Here is a 13,213-nt window from a genome sequence, read left to right as displayed (position 1 = left end):
TGGAAGACCCATTTGCGTCCAAGCTTAAACTTCCTGACTGATGTCTTGAGATGTTGCTTCAATATATCCACGTAATTTTCCTTTCTAATGATGCCATCTATTTTGTGAAGTGCACCAGTCCCTCCTGCAGCAAAGCACCCCCTCAACATGATGCTGCCACCCCCGTGCTTCGCGGTTGGGATGGTGCTCTTCGACTTGCAAGCCTTCCCTTTTTTCCTCCCAACATAACGATGGTCATTATGGCCAAACAGTTCTATTTTTGTTTTATCAAACCAGAGGACATTTCTACAAAAAGTACAATCTTTCTCCCCATATGCAGTTGCAAACCATTGTCTGTCTTTTTTTATGGCGGTTTTGGAGCAATGGCTTCTACCTTGCTGAGCGGCATTTCATGTTATGTCAATATAGGACTCGTTTTACTGTGGATATAGATACTGCTGTACCTGTTTGCTCCAGCATCGTCACAAGGTCCTTTGCTATTGTTCTGGGAATGATTTGCACTTTTCGCACCAAAGTATGTTCATCTCTAGGAGACAGAACGCGTCTCCTTCCTGAGCGGTTAGATGGCTGTGTGGTCTCATGGTGTTTACACTTGTGTACTATTGTTTGTACAGATGAAAGTGGTACCTTCAGGCGTATGGAAATTGCTCCCAGGGATGAACCAGACTTGTGGAGATCTACAATATTTTTCTGAGGTCTTGGCTGATTTTCCAATGATGTCAAGCAAAGAGCCACTGAGTTTGAAGGTAGGCCTTGAAATACATCCACAGGTACACCTCCAATTGACTCCAATTATGTCAATTAGCCTATCAGAAGCTTCTAAAGTCTTCACATAATTTTCTGGAATTTTCTAAGCTGTTTCAAGGCACAGTACACTTAGTGAATGTAAACTTCTGACCCTCTGGAAGTGAAATAATCTGTCTGTAAACAATTTTTGGAAAAATGTATCCTTATAAGTGGGGACCCACACGGATGCGTGCTCAGCCCCCACCTGTACTCCCTGTTCATCATGACTGTTCACCCATCATCACATTTGCAGATGGCACAGCAGTAGTAGGGCTGATTACCATCAATGACAAGACAGCCTACAGGGAGGAGGTGAGGGGCCTGGGAATGTGGTGCCAGGGAAATAACCTCTCACCCAACGTCAACAAAACAAAGGAGCTGATTATGGACTTCAGGAAAGAGCAGAGGGAGGACCCCCCCCCATCCACATAGATGGTACCGCAGTGGAAAACGTGGAAAGCTTCAAGTTCCTCTGCGTACACATCACTGACAAACTGAAATGGTCCACCTCCACAGACAGTGTGGTGAAAAAGGCGCAACAGCACCTCTTCAACCTCAGGAGGCTGAAGAAATTTGGCTTGCCATCTAAAACCCTCAAAACTGTCTGGCTGTATCACTGCCTGGTACGGCAACTGGACCACCCTCAACCGCAGGGTCCTCCAGAGGGTGATGCGGTCTGCCCCATAACCGGGGGCAAACTACCTGCCCTCCAGGACATCTACAGCACACGATGTAACAGGAAGGCCAAAAATATCATCAAGGACAATAACCACCTGAGCCACTGCCTGTTCACCCCGCTATCATCCAGAAGGCAAGGTCAGTACAGGTGCATCAAAGCTGGGACCAAGAGACTGAAAAACAGCTTCTATCTCAAGACCATCAGACTTTTAAATAGCCATCACTAGCACATTAGAGGCTGCTGCCGTCTTAGTCTATGCCGCTCTGACATTGCTCACCCAAATATTTATATAATATTTATATAATATTTATATAATTCCATTCCCTTACTTTAGATTTGTGTGTATTGTTGTGAAATTGTTAGATAGTACTGCACTGTTGGAGCTAGAAACACAAGCATTTCGCTACACCAGCAATAACATCTGCTAAACACGTGTATGTGACAAATACAATTTAATTTGATTTTGAAAGAGAACCTATGAAAACATTGCATCATTTCAAGCCTAAAGTATGAATGCTACACTTGAACACTTGTCTTGCAGCAGAAATGTAGAACCACTGTCATGGTGAGACATTTAACAGGTCTATGTTGTGTAGCATCTCTCACTGTTTATTTGGCATATGTAAAGGTTTAAAAAAAATGGTGTAAACCACCTACATCACACGTGCAAAATGATCAGCAGGAGGAGAGAATAATTAACAGAGTAAATGGAGCCAAATCTAGACCCCAGAGTGGTGTGAACACTTCACAGTTGCTGTCCATACAGTAAGGAAGGAGAGCATCGGTATCTAGCGCCGTGCATTGGATTCTGCTACTGGGCAAGACCCTCTATCCATATTTTACTATTATTTAAAAAGAGCTGAATATTACACTCCCCTATTTGTAAGTGCTGATATTGTTGTCATGGGAAACTACTACGTTATGGCAGGCAGTCTCTCTCTCTCTCTCTCTCTCTCTCTCTCTCTCTCTCTCTCTCTCTCTCTCTCTCTCTCTCTCTCTACCAGTTCTCTATAGGGTATTTTACATTGTAGCTAATCTCCTCTGTGTTGAGAAAAAGTGACATCTGGGAATTAGACCACCCGCCAAGATCTTACTGAGTATTGTTGTTGTGAGTGTGGTTGAAATCCTGCTGTCTTTTTGTCTGAACACTGTCTACATGTTATTCAGGGAGAGCCAGAACATAATCAAATAGAGCTGTTCTTCCTCATTTAGCCTGGGAGGAACTGTGTCTGTCTGCACCAGTTCCAGTGCGAATGTGTGTCCTATATAAACCATAGGCTGATCTGCTTCTACTTACACTACCGTTCAAAAGTTTGGGGTCACTTCGAAATGTCCTTGTTTTTGAAAGAAAAGCCATTTTTGTTGTCCATTAAGCATTAAAATAACATCAAATTGATCAGACTTCGGGATGCTGGCCTTCTAGGCAGTTGCAAAGAAAAATCCATATCTCAGACTGGCCAATATAAATAAAATATTAAGATGGCAAGAGAACACAGACACTGGACAGAGGAACTCTGCCTAGAAGAGCAGCATCCCGGAGTCGCCTCTTCACTGTCGACGTTGAGACTGGTGTTTTGCAGGTACTATTTAATGAAGCTGCCAGTTGAGGACTTGTAAGGCATCTCATTCTCAAACTAGACACTGTAATGTACTTGTCCTCTTGCTCAGTTGTGCACCAGGGCCTCCCACTCCTATTTCTATTCTGGTTAGAGACAGTTTGCGCTGTTTTGTGAAGGGAGTAGTACACAGCATTGTAGGAGATCTTCAGTTTCAATTTCTCAAATGGAATAGCCTTAATTTCTCAGAATAGGAACAGAGTTTCAGAAGAAAGTTCTTTGATATTATCCATTTTGAGCCTGTAATCGAACCCACAAATGCTGATGCTCCAGATACTCAACTAGTCTAAAGAAGGCCAGTTTTATTGCTTCTTTAATCAGGACAACAGTTTTCAGCTGTGCCATCATAATTGCAAAAGGGTTTTCTCCCTTGATCAATTAGCCTTTTAAAATGATGAACTTGGATTAGCTACCACAACGTGCCATTAGAACACATGTGTGCTGATAATGGACCTCTGTACTCCTATGGCGTTGTTCCATTAAAAATCAGCCGTTTCCAGTTACCATAGTCATTTACGACATTAACAATGTCTACACTGTTTTTCTGATCAATTTGATGTTATTTTAATGGACCAAAAATGTTTCTTTCTTTCTAAAACAGAGACATTTCTAAGTGACCCCAAACTTTTGAAAGGCTGTGTACGTGTTTTCTTTATAAATATTATCTGTACTGTACAGCTAATAAAATGCACTATGCCATTGCAACTGTCGGTGGGAAGCTACACAGATGACTTGGAGTTACACAGATGACATGTTTCCTGTTGAGAAATGCTGTGGAATATAATTGGAAATCAGTTGTAGACAGACGCACACACGCAGCACGCACGCACGCACACACACACACACACGCAGCACGCACGCACACACACACACACACACACCCACACACACACACACGCACGCACGCACGCACGCACGCAAGCACACACACACACACACACACACACGCAGCACGCACGCACGCACACACACCCACACACACACACACACACACACGCACGCACGCACGCACGCACGCACGCAAGCACACACACACACACAGACACACACGCAGCACACACACACACCCACACACACACACACACACACACGCACGCACGCACGCACGCACGCAAGCACACACACACACACAGACACACACACAGACACACACACACACACACACACACACACACACACACACACACACACACACACACACACACACACACACACACACACACACAGAAATGTATTATACTATTGCCAGGCACACACACGCCACTCAAACCACCATGGAGGTACTTTGCTGTACTTACAGTATAAACTGTATCAACGTATGTAACAGCATGTTATATACAAATCACAAGTTGTATGCTATAATAAAGAAAATATTGAAATACTCTACAAAGATACTATTTCGACACTGTGTATATTTCCACAGTTCACTTCCTTTCATTCTGTACAGTATAACCCCTCCCCAAACCCTTTCATACTGTACAGTATAAACCCTGTCCAGACCCTTTCATTCTGAACAGTATAAACCCTCCCCAAACCCTTTCATACTGTACAGTATAAACCCTGTCCAGACCCTTTCATACTGTACAGTATAAACCATGTCCAGACCCTTTCATACTGTACAGTATAAACCCTGTCCAGACCCTTTCATACTGTACAGTATAAACCCTGTCCAGACCCTTTCATACTGTACAATATAAACCCTGCCCAGACCCTTTCATACTGTACAGTATAAACCCTGTGCAGACCCTTTCATACTGTACAGTATAAACCCTGTCCAGACCCTTTCATACTGTACAGTATAAACCCTGTCCAGACCCTTTCATACTGTACAGTATAAACCCTGTCCAGACCCTTTCATACTGTACAGTATAAACCCTGTCCAGACCCTTTCATACTGTACAGTATAAACCCTGTCCAGACCCTTTCATACTGTACAGTATAAACCCTGTCCAGACCCTTTCATACTGTACAGTATAAACCCTGTCCAGACCCTTTCATACTGTACAGTATAAACCCTGTCCAGACCCTTTCATACTGTACAGTATAAACCCTGTCCAGACCCTTTCATACTGTACAGTATAAACCCTGTCCAGACCCTTTCATACTGTACAGTATAAACCCTGTCCAGACCCTTTCATACTGTACAGTATAAACCCTGTCCAGACCCTTTCATACTGTACAGTATAAACCCTGTCCAGACCCTTTCATACTGTACAGTATAAACCCTGTCCAGACCCTTTCATACTGTACAGTATAAACCCTGTCCAGACCCTTTCATACTGTACAATATAAACCCTGCCCAGACCCTTTCATACTGTACAGTATAAACCCTGTCCAGACCCTTTCATACTGTACAGTATAAACCCTGTCCAGACCCTTTCATACTGTACAGTATAAACCCTGTCCAGACCCTTTCATACTGTACAGTATAAACCCTGTCCAGACCCTTTCATACTGTACAGTATAAACCCTGTCCAGACCCTTTCATACTGTACAGTATAAACCCTGTCCAGACCCTTTCATACTGTACAGTATAAACCCTGTCCAGACCCTTTCATACTGTACAGTATAAACCCTGCCCAGACCCTTTCATACTGTACAGTATAAACCCTGTCCAGACCCTTTCATACTGTACAGTATAAACCCTGTCCAGACCCTTTCATACTGTACAGTATAAACCCTGTCCAGACCCTTTCATACTGTACAGTATAAACCCTGTCCAGACCCTTTCATACTGTACAGTATAAATCCTGTCCAGACCCTTTCATACTGTACAGTATAAACCCTGTCCAGACCCTTTCATACTGTACAGTATAAACCCTGTCCAGACCCTTTCATACTGTACAGTATAAACCCTGTCCAGACCCTTTCATACTGTACAGTATAAACCCTGTCCAGACCCTTTCATACTGTACAGTATAAACCCTGTCCAGACCCTTTCATACTGTACAATATAAACCCTGCCCAGACCCTTTCATACTGTACAGTATAAACCCTGTCCAGACCCTTTCATACTGTACAGTATAAACCCTGTCCAGACCCTTTCATACTGTACAGTATAAACCCTGTCCAGACCCTTTCATACTGTACAGTATAAACCCTGTCCAGACCCTTTCATACTGTACAGTATAAATCCTGTCCAGACCCTTTCATACTGTACAGTATAAACCCTGTCCAGACCCTTTCATACTGTACAGTATAAACCCTGTCCAGACCCTTTCATACTGTACAGTATAAACCCTGTCCAGACCCTTTCATACTGTACAGTATAAACCCTGTCCAGACCCTTTCATACTGTACAGTATAAACCCTGTCCAGACCCTTTCATACTGTACAGTATAAACCCTGTCCAGACCCTTTCATACTGTACAGTATAAACCCTGTCCAGACCCTTTCATACTGTACAGTATAAACCCTGTCCAGACCCTTTCATACTGTACAGTATAAACCCTGTCCAGACCCTTTCATACTGTACAATATAAACCCTGTCCAGACCCTTTCATACTGTACAATATAAACCCTGTCCAGACCCTTTCATACTGTACAGTATAAACCCTGTCCAGACCCTTTCATACTGTACAATATAAACCCTGTCCAGACCCTTTCATACTGTACAATATAAACCCTGTCCAGACCCTTTCATACTGTACAGTATAAACCCTGTCCAGACCCTTTCATACTGTACAATATAAACCCTGTCCAGACCCTTTCATACTGTACAGTATAAACCCTGTCCAGACCCTTTCATACTGTACAGTATAAACCCTGTCCAGACCCTTTCATACTGTACAGTATAAACCCTGTCCAGACCCTTTCATACTGTACAATATAAACCCTGTCCAGACCCTTTCATACTGTACAATATAAACCCTGTCCAGACCCTTTCATACTGTACAATATAAACCCTGTCCAGACCCTTTCATACTGTACAGTATAAACCCTGTCCAGACCCTTTCATTCTGTGCAGTATAAACCCTGTCCAGACCCTTTCATACTGTACAGTATAAACCCTGTCCAGACCCTTTCATACTGTACAGTATAAACCCTGTCCAGACCCTTTCATTCTGTGCAGTATAAACCCTGTCCAGACCCTTTCGCCCCCCAATGCTCATGTTAAGTCTTAAACAAACCCAATTGCCCCTTGGCCACAGGTTTGCCTTTGAATTCTACTGTACATTATTGTAGTGCTGCATTCATGCACAAGCTTTAAAGCAAAAGAACAAAACAAATGATTGTATTTTTCCAGTTCTCTTCCTCCTTTTTTCTTTTCCTCGCCATTCCTTCTTTCTCTCTCACTCTCTTTCTTTCTCTCTCTCTTTTCACAAGCCAGCTGGATCCTCTACCATGCCATCTCCGCCATACTTGTCCCCAAGAGGCCCCCATTTCTAAAACAGACCTCCTCCCTTGTACTCTAATGAATATTTAGGGTAATCAAATGTTGTCCAGTCCAGTGAGTTATGTATGTGGAAACTGGATAGGTAAAATGGGCTTGACCTAGGCAAACTGATTTCATGAATGTCATTATCTAAAGCTTTAATGGTGAAGGCCTAGAAGAAAATGGAGTAAAACAACAGAATGTACTCAAGTGCTGTAAGCCTTCATGTCTAGTTGTCTAAATATTCAACATACAGTAGCTTTGTTTTTAAGTAGGCTTTGGCTTCGTGCTTCTAGAGAGTAAATATGCTTTAAGCCAAACAACCACTGGTTCTGAATTGTAATCTCATTACAGTATACTCACAACTTATATTTTAGACAGAGTGCTTTAATGTTTTATTTTTTTTAAACTCAGAGGCATGGGGGAATCATGCATTAAACATGCCATTCCATACTTCCGCCCAAGTGCTTCTTTTTATATGACTTTTCATAAACCAAATGTTAGAGCTTTTACCATAAAGACATGCTGGCTGGCTCCAACCAGTTTTGCATATACCCGTCAATAAGTTCAAATCTGTTTGGGGCATTTTGCAAAAATGTATATTTTTATGTTGAACAGAGTTTTTAAGCTTTGAGGAGTGTTTATGTGTACGTGATAAATATCTGAGGCTGTAGAAACCTGGTGAAATTTCGACTGCAAAAAAAAGTGTATTTTCCCACCTTCATAATAATACAGCAATGGACAGACACACCGTAACGTTCGCTTTTTATATCCCCCTCACCTGGTTTACATAGCTGGGTTTGTGAACCCTTCCAGAAGAGTAATAATTGCTGGTCCTGTCCTTCTTAACCCTCATACTGTGGTAAAACAAGACTTACACCCATATACAGATGTAGGATTTTCATTTGATTACCCCCTGTTGTAGGAGAACTTTCCTGCAATGCAGCACATTCAAAGCCTGTAATGTATTTGACATTTAAAAGGTCTTTTGAAGGTTGTCATTCCCACTTTGACATTTCAGACTTGATCTTCCCCCGAGAAAATTGTGTCAACCCGTACAAAAATGTCCATGAATTATAATCCACATTTCCTGTTGGTGCAAGATTATTGCACCAACAACATCCTACATATGTCGTTATCGAATAAAAAAAAAAAACGATCAAAAGGGGATATTATTTGTGTTTCGGTATCCTTCACATAATGATTCAAAAAAAATGTAAACAAAGCTTTCCCTCACACAAAACATGAATACAGGTTAGCCATGTGTTTTAGAGCATTTGCACAAGAAAGGTGCCATTGCTGCGGTGAGAGAGGAAAACAAGGCTGGGACGAGCTCTTCTGTGTGACAGCTGAGACGACAGGATGTCGGTAGGCATGAGGCGGAGACAAATATAAAAGAGATCTGCATTCTCCTGGATCTCTGAAACACATACAGTCTATTTATTACAATCTAAAACATTCCATTTGCCATCATAAGATATCTACAGGGTGGACAGCTAGCCTGCAATGCAGGCTGGCAGTAGAGGAAGCCTGTGTAGCACTACAGTAAGAACACAATCATAGGCTCCATTATTAACAGTGACAGCGGTGCACTGACGTTAATGCCCCAACAGCAGCAACATCATAAACATTCACTGCCATGGAAAGACAACAGTGTGGAGAAACAGTGACATCATTTAAAGTAACAGGCCTGTCCTCCTTCGTTCCAAATAAGTCATTTGTGTTCCCCAACACAGTGTTCCCCAAAACACACAGCAATGTTTTGTTCATGGTTATATTCAGAATAAAATAGATACAGATCTAGATATTCAGTGATTTGGTAAATCAACTAACTTGCACAAAAAAATACTTGAGATAATCTTTAGTCATCCCTTGTAGAAGTCATGGCCATTTATTTAATCATTTGCTTTTCATTTGCCATTCAACAGGTATGGACATATTTCTGTGAATCATTCTAAACTCAGCAAAAAAAAGAAACATCCCTTTTTCAGGACCCTGTCTTTCAAATATAATTCGTAGGAATCCAAATAACTTCACAGATCTTCATTGGTAAGGGTTTAAACAGCGTTTGTTCAACGAACCATTAACAATTAATGAACATGCACCTGTGGAACAGTCATTAAGACACTAACAGCTTACAGACGGTAGGCAATTAAGGTCACAGTTATGAAAACTTGGACACTAAAGAGGCCTTTCTACTGCGGGACAGGTACAGGATGGCAACAACAACTGCCTGAGTTACACCAGGAATGCACAATCCCTCCATCAGTGCTCAGACTGTCCGCAATATGCTGAGAGAGGCTGGACTGAGGGCTTGTAGACCTGTTGTAAGGTAGGTCCTCACCAGACATCACTGGCCACAACGTCGCCTATGGGCACAAACCCACCTTCGCTGGACCAGACAGGGCTGGCAAAAAGAGCTCTCCACTGACAAGTCGCATTCATCCTCAAAGGAATGAGCATTACACAGAGGGCTGTACTCTGGAGCGGGATCGATTTGGAGGTGGGGGGTCCGTCATGGTCTGGGACGGTGTCTCACAGCATCATCGGACTGAGCTTGTTGTCATTACAGGCAATCTCAACGCTGTGCATTACAGGGAAGACATCCTCCTCCCTCATGTGGTACCCTTCCTGCAGGCTCATCCTGACATGTCCCTCCAGCATGACAATGCCACCAGCCCTACTGCTCGTACTGTGCATGATTTCCTCCAAGACAGGAATGTCAGTGTTCTGCCATGGCCAGCGAAGAGCCCTGATCTCAATCCTATTGAGCACGTCTGGGACCTGTTGGATCGGAGGGTGAGGGCTAGGGCCATTCCCCCCAGAAATGTCCAGGAACTTGCAGGTGCCTTGGTGGAAGAGTGGGGTAACATCTCACAGCAAGAACTGGCATATCTGGTGCAGTCCATGAGGAGGAGATGCACTGCAGTACTTAATGCAGCTGGTGGCAACACCAGCTACTGACTGTTAAATTTGATTTTGACCCCCCTTTGTTCATGGAGACATTATTCAATTTCTGTTAGTCACATGTCTGTGGAACTTGTTCAGTTTATGTCTCAGTTGTTGAATCTTGTTATGTTCATACAAATATTTACACATGTTAAGTCTGCTGAAAATAAACGCAGTTGACAGTGAGAGGACGTTTCTTTTTCTGCTGAGTTTGTAAGTCTTTCATTGAGACACTTGACATCACAAGTGTTTGTTTATTAGGAAAATGGGACATTTAATGTGATATGAGGTTCGATGATAAACTGTTGTCACAGCCATAGACAAGCAGTGTTGCAGATTGAACCACATTCAACAGAGGTAAAAGGTGACGGTCTGTCTGGGAGACCTTTCATCTTGCTCAGAATCTTTACAATATACAGACAGACATACATATTCCAGTCACCTTTCCTCTCATGTTATGCTGTATAGCCTAGTTATAACTGCATGGCACTGTAGTTGAGTTTTTTAAATTACATATGTGCAAGTAATGTGGTGACATGATCAGGCTGCAACCTAATCAGATGCAACAGCATTGACAATATAGATTGACAACTCACCCCTGGGGGCTGAACACACTTCATATCATATTGAATTGTTGTCTGCTAGATGCTGACAACAGTATATGTAAATAGTAGGCTTAAAATAACACAACATGGCAAGCTTTCTGCCTCATAGCACACAACTGAAGTCATTGCAATCATTAACAAATGTTTCCTCAGTTCAATCTGCTGACTAAACACAAGAACCTCTAGCTAAATATACACTTATACAGTATTCACTCATGTCTAATGAGTATCATCATATCTCTTTGTCATTATTTTACATTTGATTCATTACAAAATACAGCTTCATAAACACTCCTGTATAAATATCTAATATTCCATTGAAAAAAGACAACTATATGATTCATCCAATTAAACATCAACCAAAATATGATTTTCAGTTGAGTGTCGCTGACACCCACTTAATCATTGGTGTGTGCGTATGCTATAAACCCCACCATAAACACTCCAGTACATATGCAACAGAGTCAGTGTAATGCAATATTAAAACCTGACCATATATTCACATTCTGAACAAAGCACCTCATTAAGTTTAGACACATGGACCACATCACTTCAACCACATCACTCCCCGTTATCTCTCACTCTCTCTCTCTCTCTCTCTCTCTCTCTCTCTCGCTCTCTCTCATGTGAATTGCATGCGACAGCACTCGGGACTGTCATTATAATTATCCTTGAACAGTATGTGCCATTTCTACAACCATTACACCAGATTCCATTCTAAATGGTGTTTGTTAAATCCCACATTTCTCTGTCGATCATGTGGGTAAAGTATACACCGCCACCTAATACACAAGTGGCATCGAAGCAGACAGGCAAATTCAACAGCATCCATCCGACTCACCCTGACAGCTTTGCCATCTTCACAAAGCTAAACACATCCATGTGCGCAGCAGACTATGGTCAGTGCGTCCAAGACTACAAATCGACCATCTACTTCACGTTGCTGGCTCCATTGTGCCACTGTCGTTAGCACTGGGGATGAATAATGCAGGGAGAGAAAAAAGCTGGAGCTTCCACAAGTCAGGTGGAGAGATTAGTTCTCTTGTCAGGGCTTCTGCATGGCTGAGTGATTGCTGTGTCCTCGCCTCAGCAGCACAAATCCACCGCCCCTGGAAAAGAATCTGGCAGTGGCGCTTCACCCGGCTACATCCTTCAAAGCATGCCTCCGTTCAGCTGCGTTAAGCCACCTTCATTTAATTTCCATCGCAGTGGAATGATGTGCAGGGGCCGTGCAGTAAAAACAGCTTTGAAGGGACACAGCGTGAGGGATAGGGAGAGCGATGGGAGACACACACACAGAGAGAGAGAGAGATAGAAAGAGAGAGAGAGAGAGGGGCTGAGTGAGAGGGGAGAGAGAGAGAGAGAGAGTGCAAGAGAGAGGGAGAGACAGAGAGGGAGAAAAAGAGGGTGGGATGTAGGGGGACGCTGGGGTTGTAGGGCACACAAATCACTGCTGATGGATGGAGCCTGTTCCTTGAATTCCTACTCTCCTCTGCAAAGGGCAGTCTCATCAATTCCCACCATCATGTGTTGTGTTTTGAGAATGAAAGTATGGAGGAAGGAGGAGAGATCACAGCAGCAGCGTGGGTGTTGCTCAGCAGGGAAAGAGGAGGTGTGGCAGGGTGATGAGGGGAAGGGGGGAAGGGGAGAGAGAAAGAGAGAAAGAGAGAGAGAGCGAGAGAGAGATAAAGAGAGAGAGAGAGAGGGGGATGATCTGTACAATACATGAACACCAAGGCCATAGAGGAGCAGAAGGACTAGCTGCAGGCAGAGATGGGAAAAGGACCCTGTCCTTTTCTTCAGTGGTTGTATAGCTAAGGTCTCCACCATTCACCCTCGACACCAGCTCACATAACCACATCTCCAAACAACTTAACATGGCCATTTGAGAGGACACACATTGATTTCATTATTTCAGTCAAAACATCTAGGACATTATTCCTTTATTGTAAATCCCACTGGAATCATATTTTTTCTGTCCAGACCGCAGAGCTGTAATGCTTGTTAAATGGCGATATGCGGGGCAGCTAACCTATTCAAATCAAATCAAATTTTCATTGGTCACATGCGCCGAATACAAAAGGTGTAGACTTAACTGTAAAATGCTTAAATATAACAATTTAAATTTTAAAAAGAACCTTGAAATAGTATCAATAAAATAACAGTAACGAGGCTATATACAATTAATACCAGTACCAAGGGG

General features: G+C 42.8%; 1 protein-coding gene across 2 annotated transcripts in view; it reads right to left on the bottom strand.

Annotated features, from left to right (window-relative positions):
* Positions 1-12,345, bottom strand: part of LOC135547271 (FERM and PDZ domain-containing protein 4-like) — a 47,213-nt gene extending 34,868 nt beyond the window's left edge. For both annotated transcript variants that reach the window (XM_064976093.1, XM_064976096.1), the window contains exon 1: positions 11,852-12,345. In XM_064976093.1, coding sequence (XP_064832165.1) covers positions 11,852-11,892 — 41 coding nt within the window. In that variant the 5' untranslated portion in view covers positions 11,893-12,345. The remainder of the gene's footprint in view (positions 1-11,851) is intronic.
* Between the last annotated feature and the right edge of the window lie 868 nt (positions 12,346-13,213).

This window comes from Oncorhynchus masou, chromosome 10, assembly GCF_036934945.1.
Source record: "Oncorhynchus masou masou isolate Uvic2021 chromosome 10, UVic_Omas_1.1, whole genome shotgun sequence".
Taxonomy (NCBI): domain Eukaryota; kingdom Metazoa; phylum Chordata; class Actinopteri; order Salmoniformes; family Salmonidae; genus Oncorhynchus; species Oncorhynchus masou.
This window is presented reverse-complemented; position numbering and strand designations above follow the sequence as displayed.